The sequence below is a fragment of the Crotalus tigris genome, unplaced genomic scaffold (genome assembly GCF_016545835.1).
Source record: "Crotalus tigris isolate CLP2741 ecotype Arizona unplaced genomic scaffold, ASM1654583v1 scf7180000024167.7108832, whole genome shotgun sequence".
Lineage (NCBI taxonomy): Eukaryota > Metazoa > Chordata > Lepidosauria > Squamata > Viperidae > Crotalus > Crotalus tigris.
In genome coordinates, this window is record NW_024100417.1 from 230,234 (window position 1) to 246,318 (window position 16,085).

General features: G+C 37.4%; 1 protein-coding gene across 2 annotated transcripts in view; it reads right to left on the reverse strand.

The window, feature by feature from the left end:
• The window catches only part of ITPR3 (inositol 1,4,5-trisphosphate receptor type 3), a 106,752-nt gene that overhangs the window by 67,358 nt on the left and 23,309 nt on the right, over positions 1–16,085 (reverse strand). For both annotated transcript variants that reach the window (XM_039323422.1, XM_039323423.1), the window contains exon 2: positions 11,479–11,549. In XM_039323422.1, the coding sequence (XP_039179356.1) occupies positions 11,479–11,549 (71 nt within the window). The remainder of the gene's footprint in view (positions 1–11,478; positions 11,550–16,085) is intronic.

Genomic DNA, 16,085 nt, shown 5'->3' on the forward strand with positions numbered 1-16,085 from the left:
AACTGAAGACCAATTTTAAATGACATTGCAAATACAGCTGTCAGGCAATGACAAACAGTAGAATCCTTCTAATATGAAGTAAGATTAATTCTTCCATACCTTTCTCCTGACATGAAAAACATATCAGAATAAATACAGAAGATAGATAAAATTGCCACTGAAATGTCAGCCTGCATTTATTTAGGAGGAAGGGAAACAAACGCAGCGCATGCCTATGGAATATACCTTCTTCATACTATCCATTACAGAATGATACATTACAGCAGTGAAAGTGCCAGATCTATGCTTGGGATTCAGAAAATAATTTTGCAAAAGTCAGCTTTCCCATATATGCATGCATGCCAGAGCTGACAAGATTGAATCCTACTTTAATACTGGCAATAAGGCACTTCCTCTATCAGACAGGACAGAGACTTAAGGGATTGCAGGCAAACCACATTAGCCACAGCATGGCCAACTGACACCGTCGCTTCCCTCTCTCCTATCCTCTCTCCACTCCTTTATCTCATGACCTTGAGTCCTCTCCTGGCAAGCATTTTTTCTTCCTCCTAAGCAAGGCCCCTACCAGACAATAAGCAAAGTGAATGCTAGGGAATATATTAGCAAAAATGGACTCCGTGCAATTCTTCATCATTTTCGCACCAAAAGCCCTGACGCCAAAAATCGCATCAACACATTTGCTGATGGCTGTAGAATCGGGCCAAAAAATTTCTCTCCTACCTTAAGAAAAATGTTTCATCTCCCATGAAAGGAAGAATATATTCATTTGTTTTCAGAGAAAAGGAAGGTTCAAATATTTTTCAGGAGACAGTACCTTTAAATTAAGGTGGGGGGTAGATTTTCCAGAGGCAATAGCTATCCTGCTTGAGGAAGAGTTGAAGAAATCTTGTAACTAATATAAAACATGGAACTAATGAAGTATGGTTTCAGTGAATTTTGACTATCCCACCACCACCACCCATGGTCAACATGGTTACGTTGCTTATTCAATTTGAGAATGGTAAGATGTTATTAACATTTTTTTTCTCTTTAAAAAATACCTTGGTGCTTTTTCAAAAGTTCACTGTTTCCTGGGAAAGAATGCTTGAAGGTGGGGCAAGGCACTTTTCTAACAGAGCCATGTAGAAAGAACAAGAAGTAATAGCCCCTGTACATTTATAAGTGAGACAACACCATGGAGAAAGCACATTAGGCTCAACCCCGCCCAGAGTTGAATCAAATTTTGTAGCATTCCCCATCTACATAAAACCTATGAAAATCACTGAACCATACAGCAACTCAGCACTAATTCCAGTCAGTTTTGGAAACTACTCGTGAGAAAGCTGTTTCCAAGTAGATGAGAGCAAAGCCCTTAATGTCACTCATTGCAATCCAGACACTTCAGATACAAAAAGAAAATCATTTCCAGTCTTGGATCGCATCCCAAACTGCTGGCAAGCACGTAATCGGTTATTTATCTAGAGGAGGAGTAAAAAGCCAGCAAAAACACAGCTTTTACTGGTTCTGGAGGGGAGCCATTTTTACATCTTGTTTCACAGGATTCTTTGTCCTGTGGGAAAGCCCCATGGCATGTAAGACCTGGATCATTACACCCTTGCAGAAAAAGTCCTTAGTAAGTTCTTTATCTCAGTGGTAGAACCCAGGTTTACTTCGGCTAACAACACAGATCTGGTCAAACTATGTTTCCAAATTACTTCATGCCAACTGTACATATTCAAATGCAATTAAATATTCATTTCCCAAAACCCCCAATACTGAAAACCAGATACCGGAGAGAAAAGAATAATACTAGGCTTCTCCTAGAGAAGTTTATTAGATCATTAATTAAAGTTAAAGCATAAAAACGAGTCCTGCCAATTTTTCTATATGTGGAGGTAAACATATGAGTTTTCTGCCTAATGAAGCTAAAAGTAGACAATAATAGATTGATTGGGCTCTTGATAAAGCTACATCCCTCCTCAATATCTCCCAAGGCAAAAACTTAAGAGGTCCCATATTATGTATCCATTGTTAATAAGAGTCAATGTTATATATTTTGCACTTTTCTCTACTTTCCTCCTCTGGTTACCTGAAAGCAAATTGAATGCCTAGCTCCCTCTATTTCCAATTTTCAAAATCAAACAAAGGAAAGAAAATAAAGGTGATTTCTGAACAAAATGTTTAGAATTCTTAGTAGAAACCTTTATTTAAACCTCAGTTTAAAAATAGAAACAGAGAAGAAGGGAACCAGATAATTAAAAGGTTCACAAAGAACATAAGGTTAAGGAGATTGAGTGCTTAATTCAATGGTCCTCCCACTTTTTGCCTCAGCCAAAAATACTGAAGGAATACATGTAGGTATTTTCATGAGCATCATTTACAGGGTTAAGTTGCAGCAGTGGTTCAAGGGCTTTGATTTTGGTCTTTCCCTGAGGGCTGAAAAACAAGGCAAGACAGAGGTGTGAATACTTTACTAAAAGAATGTCAGCCTCCCATTGTTGATTCTGCTAGATACTGCTGAGAATCTGGCTGGAGTCTATGAACAACACCAATCGTGGAATCCACTGTCTTCTTATACCGTTATACATTTATAACAGTATAAGGTATGCAGCAGTGGGGAAGGGTGTGTTGCCATCCTGCTCTGCAGTAAAATTATTTGTTCAATTCACTCTCACAACCATTAAAATATCTAGGACTTGAATACTAACCTTGTTTTCTCCCAACATGTTGAAACATAAGGCTGTGCCGTATTAAAAAAAGCCTTGGGGAAAGTTAAGAGTGAGAAGGAACAGGAACTTGCCAACGTTTATTGCCCTGGCTAAGTTCAGACACTTTATAACCAAAATCTATTTTTTTAAAGCTGGTTTCAACAGTTTATTTATTTATTTATTTATGAGACTTATATACCGCTTTAAGTGCAAGCACTCTCTAAGCGGTGTACACCAGTAAGCAATGTATATATATATATTTACATTGCCCCCAACAATCTGGGTCCTCATTTTACCTACCCCAGAAGGATGGAAGGCTGAGTCAACCTTGAGCTAGTGAGATTTGAACCGCTTACCTACTGAACACAGTCAGCTAAAGTGGCCTGCAGTACTGCACTCTAACTGCTGCGCCACCTCGGCACATGATTTTTTGCATGTGTACATTTTAAAAGCTATTTCATTTAAGAAGTCTGCTTCTCTATAAATATGCACAGTCAGTTCTCTTCCAGAAGCTGTGACTAGGTCGCATATTTTGCAATAAAAAGTTGTAAGAATATATGTCATCCTAACAGGCATTTCCATGAGTCACGATGTACATGTTTAAAAAGAAATGCTGAAGCAATCTTTGATAAATCTAGTTATTGGGGTTTCAAGCTATCAATTGCTTTGGAAAGGGAAGAAATTTCTGTGTCAAAAAGGCCAGGATCTAAACTAAGCTATATGAGCAGAAATAAGTCTAATCATTATCACTGTCATAAAATACTTGTAATAATCAAATACCTGCTTCCCTGGTCAGCTCTCATAAAATACATAAAGCATATTCTTGGCTAGATTCATCACAACCCTAATGGTCCCCAAGACCATGTAAAGCAGACATGTCAAACTCGCGATGTCACGTGACATCACACAACGTATCGTGACAGTTTTGCCATTGCCGGCAATGGGGTGGGCGCAGCTTCCACATGATGCATCCAGCCCACGGGCCAGCAGTGTGACACCCCTGCTGTAAAGTGAGGAGGACATGGTTAGAGTAAATGTTGACCTGAATTCTTAAATGGCCCACAATAGCTGTCCTCATTTTGAGTGCAAGTGCTAAACAGAAAAAAGAGCATTTTGAACTGAAACTGATGATTCCAAGTATGTAAACCTAAGGAACCTCCTTAGGGTATAACTAAATAAGATGCAAATAAATCCCCAAACTTGGAATTATATCTCATTGATTTTAGTATCTCTGTCCTAACGTTTCAGTGCTTGATGACTTAATCCATATCAAAAAAAATTCTCTGTGTGGAGGACATAGCCCCTTATGTATGCCTCTTCCACATTCAGGCAGCTAAAAAGGATGTTTTCTGAGTTAGAAGGATCAGTATTTCCTTTTCGATGCAATGCTATTTTAATTAGTTTGACTGTAATAATTTAAAATTGTGCCAATTGAATCTGACAGTATCAGGAAGATACTTGAGCCTTAATGCATTGACTTTAGGGTCAATATGCTAAATCCAAGCTTAAATGACTGTAGATATATCCTAAGAGTTGCTAGTCTTCAATAATTGCAATATTTATTCTGTTTCAAAAACCTACACTATAGCTAACGTCCATGCAAAAAATTTGGGAGCACCTGAAAAAAATCCATTCCAATATCAGAGGTTTTTTTTTTCTACTATGATTTCTTGTGTGTTCCCAACAAGAAAGAAACAAGAGAGGATGTAAGGACAAGACACAGGAGATTAAGGCAGATATGAAAATACAATGACCACTATTCCTGCCAACTGCAGGGCTGCCTTGTTTTTCACAACAAATGCAAAAAAATGTTTTTAATTTCACAAATCATTTACAGGTTTAGAACTACATTTAGAACTGCAAAGGGACAGAGTTAGATCAAATGATAACAGGGAAAAAAATCAACAAACTTCATACAGTGCAGAGATTGTTGTATCCTGCTTGAACCTGCAATTAGTTGGAAAACATTCTCATTCCATCAGGTTTATCTACAGTATTTCAGAATGCATACGCTGCTTAGAATAGATACTATCTCTCATTTTTAAGCAATAGATCACATATATGTGTTTCAAAAGAATTTAGGTTATGCTTTGTTTATTTTCCCCCATTTTCTTGTTCAGGCTTTCCTAAATTTAGAATTCTATTTAACAGTAAAAGAACGCAAATAACAGGAAAACAATAGCAGAAAAAAATTTCACAGTGATATAATGAATTTTTAATCTAGTACAGATACATTCATTGTCAATTAATTTAAACAGGGGTTTGGAAAACATATTTAAACTGTCCTAAAAGGAAAATATATGCATAGTTTCTATAATTCAGCAGCTGCAATGTGCAAAAACACAAAGAATATAGCACTATAGTGATCATAAGCCTGCAACTATATACAACTGCATTAAAAAGAAGACATATAAATCCCTATTCAAGAAAGTAATATCTAAATCGGCTTTCCATAGTTTGGTAGCCTTTAGATGTACTGGGACCACAATTCCCAGAATTCTTCAGTCATTCTGTTATTGGCCAAGTACAGTAGATGAAAGCTATACTAAAATCTAGGTTCCAAACTAGATTTAATAGTTACAATATTACAAGAGCATTCCTAAAAATGTGAGAGGAGGGAAAAGAATAGGAACAAGAATTTTCTAGGCACGGGTTTTAGAGGACAGCACCATCCTTAGTAAACAGTGTGTGCAAATCCTTTCCATGCTGAATGATTGAAAAAGCTCTTTCTGTAAAGTTTCACTGGGGGGGGGGGAACCCCAATACAGAGAGAAAATTGAATTACCACAGTTGGACACAGATGTACTAAAAAATAGGGCTTTTAGGAAAAGAAGTACAGGGATTCAGCTTGCTTGTGGTTGTATGGTTTCTTTGGCCATTATACACTCTTTTACAGGCCAAGAGTTGCCCTGTCCTTTTGGTGACTCATCCCACTTTCCCTTCGGACCAAGACACGAGGCAGCCAATAGCTACTACAAACAGACTTCAGATTCAGCGACTCCTGCCTGAATGGGAAATCATTACCAAATATTGAATCAAGGAAGGGGTGGCAAATGGGAGTAGTCCAGATTAAGCGTGCCAAATGGGAGTAGTCCAGATTAAAGCAACTGCCTCAAGCTTGTTTGCTTAAAGGATCTCTAATCTCCTGCCCCTCCTCCATACCAGGCTATTTTCTACAGAAAAGCAAATGCTTTTGTATGAAAGACAAGCACTTTCTCTGGTAGCATTTTTTTGTGTTCATAAGATTGTTGATTTGGAGGCCTTGCCTCACCACAATCCTCAAAGCTCCCTCCTTAGTTCCAATGTTGCTTAAACTTTAAAAAGAATACAGGTAGTCCTCAATTTACAACAGTTTGTTTAGTGACAGTTTGAAGTTACAACAACCCTGAAGAAAGTGACATATGACCATTTTTCACACTTACAACTGTTGCAGCACCCTGATGGTCATGTGATCAAAATTCAGATGCTTGGCAACTGGCATATATTTATGACAGATGCAGTATCCCAGGGTCATGTGATCACCTTTTGCGACCTTCTGAAAAGCAAAGTCAATGGGGAAGCCAGATTCACTTAACAACTACGTTACTAACTTAACAACTGCAGCAATTCACTTAACAACTGTGGCAAGAAAGGTCATAAAATGGGCAATGTTCACTTAACAAATGTCTTGCTTAGCAACATAAATTTTAGGGTCAAATTTTGGGACTATCTGTACAAGGTCTGCTTACTGTGAGGGAATCTGCTTTTAAATTTCAAAGCAAACTGACAGCAAAAACATTCTAACATGTAAGCTGCCTCTTTAAAAAATTAGCTACATTAGGTTGCTCTAAATTTTAAAACTGTATTGCTCTTTTTTTTAGAAACAGCTGGAAATAGAATGATTCCATATGAGGCACTCAGCAATCCTATTATTTCAGTAATTCCTGTCCCCAAACCAAAATCCTTTTGTAACGTTTACTTATAATTAAGCCCCATCCACCAATGTCTCCTTCGCTGTTAATTAAATTTTTCTCCGTGCATATTCAGCCTATTACATTTCTTCATATTCAGCACCACTGAAGAAATTACCTTTTAATTTTCTCAATTTATATTTCCTGAGAAAAGGGGAAAGGGTTTTTTTTTTTCCCTAGTGAAAGAGCACTAAATATGCAAGAAAACAAGCTTGACTAAATAAGATGTAATTTTTTGCTAACCAGAGACTGGGGCAGAACAAATGACAAATAATGTCATGCTAGTGAGATACAAACAGTCCTTTCATCATTTTGTCCAAAGCATCAAAAGGATCCTAAGTATACCTATGGTGCTAACCTTCTAACCCATCCTGAGATTACTGTGGTCCAGTAGACATTTAGTTTTCTCAAAAGGTAATATGGCAAAATTTAGGCAGATGTAGGCATATTTGCAAAACGCTAATTCCATTTATAATTTTGAAACATGCATTTGAAAGGTGGGAACTTAGCGAGAAGAATAAGGAAAAGCCTGTTGAAGGCTCAAAAACAATTAGGATTGATAAAAGATATGGATGGAGACTAAGTCCTACAACAAAATTCCAATGTCACGTTATTGACTTGTTTGATGGGATAAGTGCTTTTATAAAATATGAGAAATTTTTGTGGACTTTTTTGATGAAACTGGACAAAACTATCACTGATTTTTGAATTTGCAAATTGAAAATAGGGGCGTGAGAAGAAGTGCTATATGTATCATAATTTCAAATGCAGAGGAGAGATACCAAATTTGCTTGCATTGCTATAAAGAAGATCAGAAATTGCTTCTTTTAACATCTTTTTCTTTTTGTCTTTTTTCTTTTATTTCCTCCCTTTCTATCTTTACTTTTTATTTATTTTTTCTATTTCACTTTCTCTCTTTCATTTATTTAGTGTTAGCTTTTATTACTGTTAAAAAATTTTCAATGAAAATTATTTTCAAAAGAAGAGTATACAGAGACCAGTCAACAATGGCATCCTTCTAAGAGATTGCTTGCAAAGCTTCAATTGCCCAGGTTTTACAACATGGTTGTCCAATCTTTCAGCTTGCTTGGGCTGCATTGAGTGAAGAAGAATTACTGAGTCTATGTTTGATAGCCTCCAGAGGAACACCTTCAAGAATATTCAATTACTTCACACTTACTTCAGTTATGGAAGCCATAGAGTGGCCTAGGCTGGAATAATGCTGGAATTTTATCCTACCACCCATAACGTCACCCATTTCATTGGAATAAGGTTCATTCTGCTACCCTCCATGAAGGACTTCTAACTCACTCCAGCATTATCACAGCCCACAAATGCAGCGAGCCACCAACCTAAACCTTGTTGCAGTGTTGGGTCACAGAAAATACATCAGTTTCCCCAGCGACAGAAGGAAACAGTAATTTTCTCACTAAGTATCTATAAAGCTGCTTTCCCAAACCCCATTCCCTTCAGATATGATTGGTACAGGAATGTTCAAAATTGCTGTCTCTTCAGTTAGAGGGTTTTTCACTGCTTTAGTCTCTATGGCCTTCCAGACTCATATTCTCAAACCTCCAGAGAGTCAAGGATTCCAGACCATCAATGCAATTCACCAGCTCTAATTATCTACCTTGGCAGCAGTACAATTTACTAATGCTAAATCTTTTCAATGAAATATTTCTCTTTGGCATTTGCCACAAACTGTAATGTTATTTAGTATACTGGAACAGTAGATCTGTTCTATCCTAAAATTCTATCAGGCTTAAAGACTCCGAAGACCTATGTATTGTAATCCTTATTTTGTTCATTTTTTTTTCTCTTTCTTTCAAATTATATATTGTTCTTGGGTGGGGCTTCCTCCCACTATGTGTAGCAAATAGCATGAGGTGGTTCTGATTTTATTGGCAGCTTGTAAGTGAAAGTAACAAAAACAGCCCTTCTGTTCAAGCATGCCCTATAACAGACATGTCAAACACAAGGCCCGGGGGCCGGATGAGGCCCGTGAAGTGGTTTCATGTGGCCCGCAAAGCCATCCTAGAAACAGTGAGGGAACAACCCCTGCTGCCTTGGCCCTGGCCCAGGCCGGTCGGCAGCCAATGTACAATTTTGTGGTGGCCATCTACGCTGAAATGCATTCAGTCTTAGCTCCACAAGGCCGTCTAGAAACAGCAAGGAACCAGCCCCTGCCGCGTCGGCCCTGCCCCCTGGGTGCATGCTGGGGAAGTGTCACCCTTTGTGAGTAATGAAGAAATGGATCATGCCTTGGCGCTTGCCCCAGTACCACCCCCTTCTGCCAGAGACCCTCAGATCTGTCCCACTCCTGCCCAGGCCCCCACAGGCACCCTTGACGCGAACAATATAAAGCTGGCCATGCCCATCCAGTAGGCCACACCCACTCCATCCACTCCCACCCAGTAGGCCACACTCATCCTGGCCACACCCACCCGGCCCCCAAAGGGCAACCGCAATGCTGATGCGGCCCTCTATGAAATTGAGTTTTACACCCCTGCCTATAAGCTGTTGAGAGGGAAGGGAAGTGGGATAAAAACACTTTGTGCAGTCTTGACAGGAACTGTCAAAGAATGATGAAAACAATTTGGGAGGGGGGGCAATATGTGGCCAAATTTCCCATAAATCTCTGAGCAGATTTAGAGCTGTTTATTCAGCCATGCCTGAATGTTTTTTCCTACTGATATTCTGTAGAAATATCCATTATAATGTGAGAAGGAGACACTCCACCAAGAGTCTTGGGGAAATATTCTTTGAACAGATAAATTAAACTTCTCAGTATGCATTCAACATTTCATTTCCACCTTTAATCAAGCTCCCAATTTTAATATATTGCTAATAGGTTATCAGAGTTATCATCTCACACATACGTAGCTTTGCAACCAAACCATTCTCTTTAAGTTATTGCCACTAAGTCTGCTATTTTTACTCTGTTTGTTTTTTGTAAATTACTTGAGGATTGCACAGAATGTACTGTAGTCGGTGTAGCACAGTGGCTGTAAGCAAACTCACACAACAGTTCTATTATATTGTTTTGGCCCTGGCCTGAATGATTGGTCCACTGTCTGAAATAGGATAGTAAAGTTGCATTGCAAAATTGGAGCCCAAAGGAGGATGTGATATGAAATAGGTAGCCTTCTTTTCCACAGCAGAACAAGCATGTGGATGATATTAAATCTACTATATCTCAAGAGCAGCATGTCTCTACACAAGCCTATTCTTCATCTTAGGGCTTATTCTATCCTACCCTAGAGAACTGCTTCCATTTAACTGGAAGCAAATACAATATGCCCTAACAATCTGAACAGAAGCTGTGGTTGTATACTTTAAGACAGTGTTTCTCAACCTTGACAATTTTAAGGCATGTGGACTTCAACTCCCAGAATTCCACAGCCAGCATTGGAATTCTGGGAGTTGAAGTCCACATGCCTTAAAATTGTCAAGGTTGAGAAACACTGCTTTAAGATAAGATTTAGAAGAATCAAGATTTAAAGGGTTGGGCCTACAGAGATGTCCCCAGTTTGAGATAGGACTGCCCCGTCGGAAGATGAATGACAATATTTGGTCTAGAATACACTGTAAATATGATGAACTGTACTAAATCTTGGGTGTGTCCTGTTATGTCTATTTTCATTTATTGATCTACATTTATGCTTTGTTTTTCAAGTCCAAAAGCATTTCCCAGGCAGCTAATATTAGGTATAAATGTATCCAGGGGAAAATATGGTAATCAGTCCCCCCCAAAGTCATACTGAGCCAGAACATCATCAATAGTCTAATCTCCTGGGTTTGAACAAGTGTGTTGACTGAATTCTACCTAATTATTCCAACTTGCCAATAAGAACACCAAATGACCTGAGGGATTTACCTCAATAGAGTTTTCTAACATTAGTTCCAAGCTTGGATTATTGGCTGACACTCATTATTTAAACCAGACGAAATTGAAACCTAGGATTTGTTCTTGTCTTAAGCATTTGTGTTCTTTGAAGAGCAACAAGCCATGAGTCCCTGTTCAGCTGGAACATTATTCAAATCATGGATATGTATTCCTAGATTAATTTTGCCATTGCCTCAGGCAATATGACCTACCCCACCTTGCTGATTTTGGAAATCTAAGCAGGTAAGCATTTGGATGAGTGACTACCAAGGGGTACCAGAGCTATATACTAGACCAGTGATGGTGAACCTTTTAGCAACCGAGTGCCCAAACTGCAATCCAAAACTCACTTATGTATCGTCGGGTGCTGGGTGGGTGTGGCCCACTGGGTGGGTGTGACTGCAGTGGTAATGGCAGACTGGGTGGAACTAAAAAGTTCAATCAATCAATTCCAACTTTGCGGGATCTTTTTTTTTCCCCACGAGAAGTTGAAATTGATTGATTGATTGAACCTTTTTTTTTGCACACGGCGGCGGAGGCCTAAAGTGAAAAGGTTTTATAACACCCAGCTGCAGGCCTAGGACTGGGGCGATGGTGCGCATGCCCACAGAGAGGGCTCTGCGTGCCACCTGTGGCACACATGCCATAGGTTCGCCACCACGGTACTAGACTGAAAAGTTTTTTTAAAAAATCCCTGAAGATAGCAAAAGTGAACCACTACATCTGTTGTCACAAAGTCATCTTTCTTGCTCAAATCTAAGGCAGAAACTACTACTGTTTCTGTTTAAACAGAAATTATAACCTGAAAGACATAATAGCTTGCTATATACAATTCTTTTCTGTAGGATAGATACATTAATATCAATGAAGTTAGTCAGACGTTATTGGTATCTGGACTAACACTTTGTCTGGATAGAAACAAAGAATCTAAAATGTTTATCAAAACATTTTTTACCCCGAAACTTCTTAGGTGGATTATCCAAATCACCAGCTGCTGGTTCCACCACACAACGGTCATCCACCAACCTGCAAAATAAATAAGAGAAAAAGAAGTTGTTTTATATGTCACCCAGAGTTGTGCTACATGAGATGGGCAGCCATGTAAACATGATAAAGAAAAAAGAAAAAAAGCAAATTTGTTTTGATTTAGATGGGTATTTGTAATTTTATTAACCATTCTATTTTATCATTCTCTCATCCACTTTATTTAACACTGCAGGGTCTAGTTAATGTTCTGCATTTGCTAAGGCTGAGAAAATAATGTAACTTGGCAATGCAAATTTTTAAAACTAGTCTCAGACTTTTGAATGTAGTAGACCATCGCCTCTTAAGAGAATCATATTTTGGGGTAATTATGCAGTCAGACATTTAGTAATAAGGTTCAACTCTATGCAGAAATATCAACAAACACAAATGGAAAACTCTTGTGGTTTTCAACTGTAAACAGAAATGTCCTAACAGAAGTTTTTCTATTAAGAATCATTCAGGACAAATGTTTGTTTAAACTAAACTGTAGTCAATATGATTTTTTCAAACTTTTGTCCCCATGCTTTAAAATAATTCCTTCTTATAATACTTTATGAACAATGAATTCTAGAACTAAATCCGAATAATTAATTGTTATTTAGCATGGGATTCTAAAATAAATAACTAATGCAAAGATATTTTGTGCTGAAATTTAAAATGATTTGGGAGGTAATGTTAAGATTCTGAATAAGCTGACTTGTAATTTTAAACATCTGGAATTTAACCATACCACACTCTTAAGTCACTTAAAGATTGCATATTGAGTACACCATCTTTCTGGCACTGAGTACATTCAAAGGAAAGTCATTCTTACTGTTAACAAACATTTCTAAAATGTTCTAAGAATCACAACTGTTTTGTTTATTTGTTTCACACTGTAAATTAATTAACAATTAATCACTGACACCTACTGAATAAGGGCAGGTCCATACAGGTAGGCTATGCAGGCTTTAAAATTTATCATTCCCGTCTATAGCTTGGTTCATACATTTTACAAACCACAACATGGCTTGTTCTTGTATTTATGTATTTATTTATCATATTTAAGAACCACCCATGTCCCTCCCTTTGCTATGCAAAGACACTCAAATATGTCTTACTATATAAAGCACACTTAAATTGTAACTTTGTATGCCTATGTGAACCTTAACTGTATTTTCATATAACATTTCTTCTATTGTTTAGTAGAGTAAGAGAAAACAGCATGCTTACACATTCTCTCCTTCATTCTTAGACAAGTATACCTGACTTCTAGGTTTTCCAGGATAACCTTATCTATCTGCTCTGATGCCACACCGAGCATCAGAGAAAAATAATACAGTTACTAGATTAGGACCAAATTCGTCTATCTATTTGCCAGAATCTAATGGTCAGTCAGCTTGTTTGAAAGCTAGATATGGGCGATCTGGACTCAATAGGCAATGTTCAAACTGTCTTTTTTCCATCATTTAAAATATGTAATAATTAAAACACCAACACTCTGCTTACTGTTTTCAGTTCTATATAAGACATGATTCAGCTAAAACTTTAGTCTGGTCTTTCTTTCTCTTACTAAAAATAAAAACCATAATATGAAAGCCCTGACTGATTGAAGTTATTATGGAGGTCAGGAAGTAACTGACACACAAAAGAAAGATTGTGACTTTAAATGTACAAGTAAAAGGTAAAGAACATGAATTAATAAAAAAACAAAAAGAAAATGTGGTATATGTGTGTCTATGAACTAAATAAAAAGGCAAGTGTTTTAAAAGGCTACAATCCCACTAGCTACCTTGTGGAAACCATTCTTACAGAGAAAAGAAAGCAGGTAAAAATCACTCTGAAATTCTTTCATCCCACTTCATATCATTTCCACACTTTGCTTTGCAAGTAGGATCCCAGAATTTTGAGGGCTCTTTTTTTTAAAAGGGGGTGTGTAGGGGTGTTTATTCAAAATTAATAATGTTGCTTGTAAGTTGCTTTGGTTAGATCTGTATCTTGAAAAGCAAGATGTAAAGGAGAATAATCAATCAATCAAATTAAGCCTAACAGATTCACATACACATCCCCTTATTTCCATTGTCATTTGCAGCTTTGCATTGCTACATATATCAACCACTATATAAACTCTGGGGAGTTAAAAAGTAATTTGAGACAACAGACTGAAGAAACTCAAAGGCTGGGAAATCAAGACATAGAGCACACAAGTTGTGTGTGAAAACAGATGTTTCCTCTGAAATGTGTAACTTGGACCACAGATGAACATGATTTTATTTTAATTGCATAGTATGTACTGCTTGTCAATTTTTTAAAAAATGTACATATTACTGTATTAACACTATATGGCAGATTTCAAATATGATAAGTTCCTTAATGATAATCCTAGTCAAAGCATATCTTGAATTCTCTATATCAGGGGTGTCAAAATGGCACCCCGTGGGCGGATGCGTCATGCACAAGCCACGCCCATCCCGGCTACACTAAGGCAAAAAACATCACTATACATCATAATACGTCACGTGACATGATCGAGTTTGACACCCGCGCTCTATATGTTCTTTCTCCCCACTTCAGAGATTCCTCATAAAAGAACTCAAGAAGACTCTGGATGTAAATATTTTGAGTTGCTTCATACTCAGTCAGGGAGACACAGCCCACAACCCAAAATCTATTTCACTGGAGAAATCAGGAGTTGATTCTGGAAACTTTTTCATGCAATCAATGAATTCTAAACCAATATCTGGGTTTACACTTTACATTAATCATAAATAAATCACCTTATACCTTAGATCAGAATGTGAATCCAGCCTATAATTTATCTAGGCCAATAGTCCCCAACCTATGGTTCATAAGCACCACTGATCCATGGGGCAGGGGAAGATAATGTAATAATAATTTAATCCTATATATGTTCTTAATATCACAATCAAGGCTGCATTATTTGCAATGTAATTTGCTTTACAGGCATCCTTGTATCCTACCACATTCTTCCAATGAACTATGCCTGTAAATAAGCACATTAACTGATTTTAAAAGTTGCATTTTTAATATTGTTTCAAATATATCAAGCATAGCCCATGCTGAAAAGCATTTAGAAATAACTTGCTTCTATGGTATCTATGAAAGCTTTCAGTAAAAATGAACTTGCCTGCATAAGCAAAACATTAGAAGTAGCTCATTTGGGCAGGCACTTCCTAATGCATAATTATTATGTCCCATTAAAAAGTTATTTTCAGTATGTCAACAGAATCACTTTGCTGAATAATGATAGGATACTTTAGTAAGTGGCTTTCTCAAAGAGTCCAGAAAACAGAACTCTTTAATGTATTTTAAACTGAAAGCTTCCAGTTATAAGATGCCTCCAATAACTGGTAGCCTTTGGCTTACAACTGTTCATTTAATGACCATTCAAAGTTACAGCAACACTGGAAAAAGTGACTTATGACTGCTTTTCACACTTATGACCATTGCAGCATTACCATGGTCATATGATCAAAATCCAGGCACTTCACAGCTGGCATGTATTTATGACGGTTGCATGATGGTCCTGGGGTCATGTGATCGTCGTTTGTGACCTTCCCAGATGGTTTCCAACAAGCTAAGTCAATGGGAAGGAAGCTAGATTTGCTTAACAACCGTACAATTCACTTAACAACTGCAGTGATTTGCTTAACTATGGCAAAAAATCATTGAAAAATAAATAATGGTCATAAAATGGAGAGCAGCTCACTTAACAACTGCCTCACTTAGCAACATTGGAATCAATTGCAGTTGTAAGTTGAGGGCTACCTGTACCAGACCACAGGCATCAGTAATATATCTTCACCCTTTCCTTTTTTGATATCATAACTTTTGGGCTGCAGTTGTAATCGCTATAATGGATACAATAAATTTTAATCTTTCCACCTTGATTCCTGAGTAATCAATGACACTGAGGCAGAAAGCATAATGACATGCCAGCTGTAAAATGTGGCCAAAAACTGTAAAACAAAATTTCCCCCTCTCCTATTGGATGTGTAAGATGTTCCTTGTAGTAATATAAAGTAGTTCCAACAATGTTAATTTTATTTCGTTCTAAGATTGTTCAATAAAAAAGTATCAATGTATTTTAAAATTCAATAATTTCCAGAATCCCAATAAAAACTGAAGGGTTTTAGGTGAGCAGTTGCATTATATTCTGTATAAGAAACAACCTGTAGTAAATTACAGTGTGGGGGAAAGATTCTTGTTCTAGACAGCCAAAACCACATCCAGGACACCCTGTGTCATTCCTTGACCATGCTCAATCCTCTATAGGTTCTTTCTTGTTATTGTTTCACATATCTGCCAATTTCCCATGAAGAATTTCTAACTTCCCCCAAATAAAGCAATATTTTAAAATTATTAAAATCTTGGAGAAATTCAAATGAGTACGGCATTAAGAGATGTCTGGAATCAAATGAGAGAACCTGACTTTTCTTTTGCTTGTCTTATGCAATGACATCTGGAAAATTTCAAGTCCCCTGCATTATGACTAACTTTTTTAGTGGTAAATAAAAAGAAATATCCATAAATAAC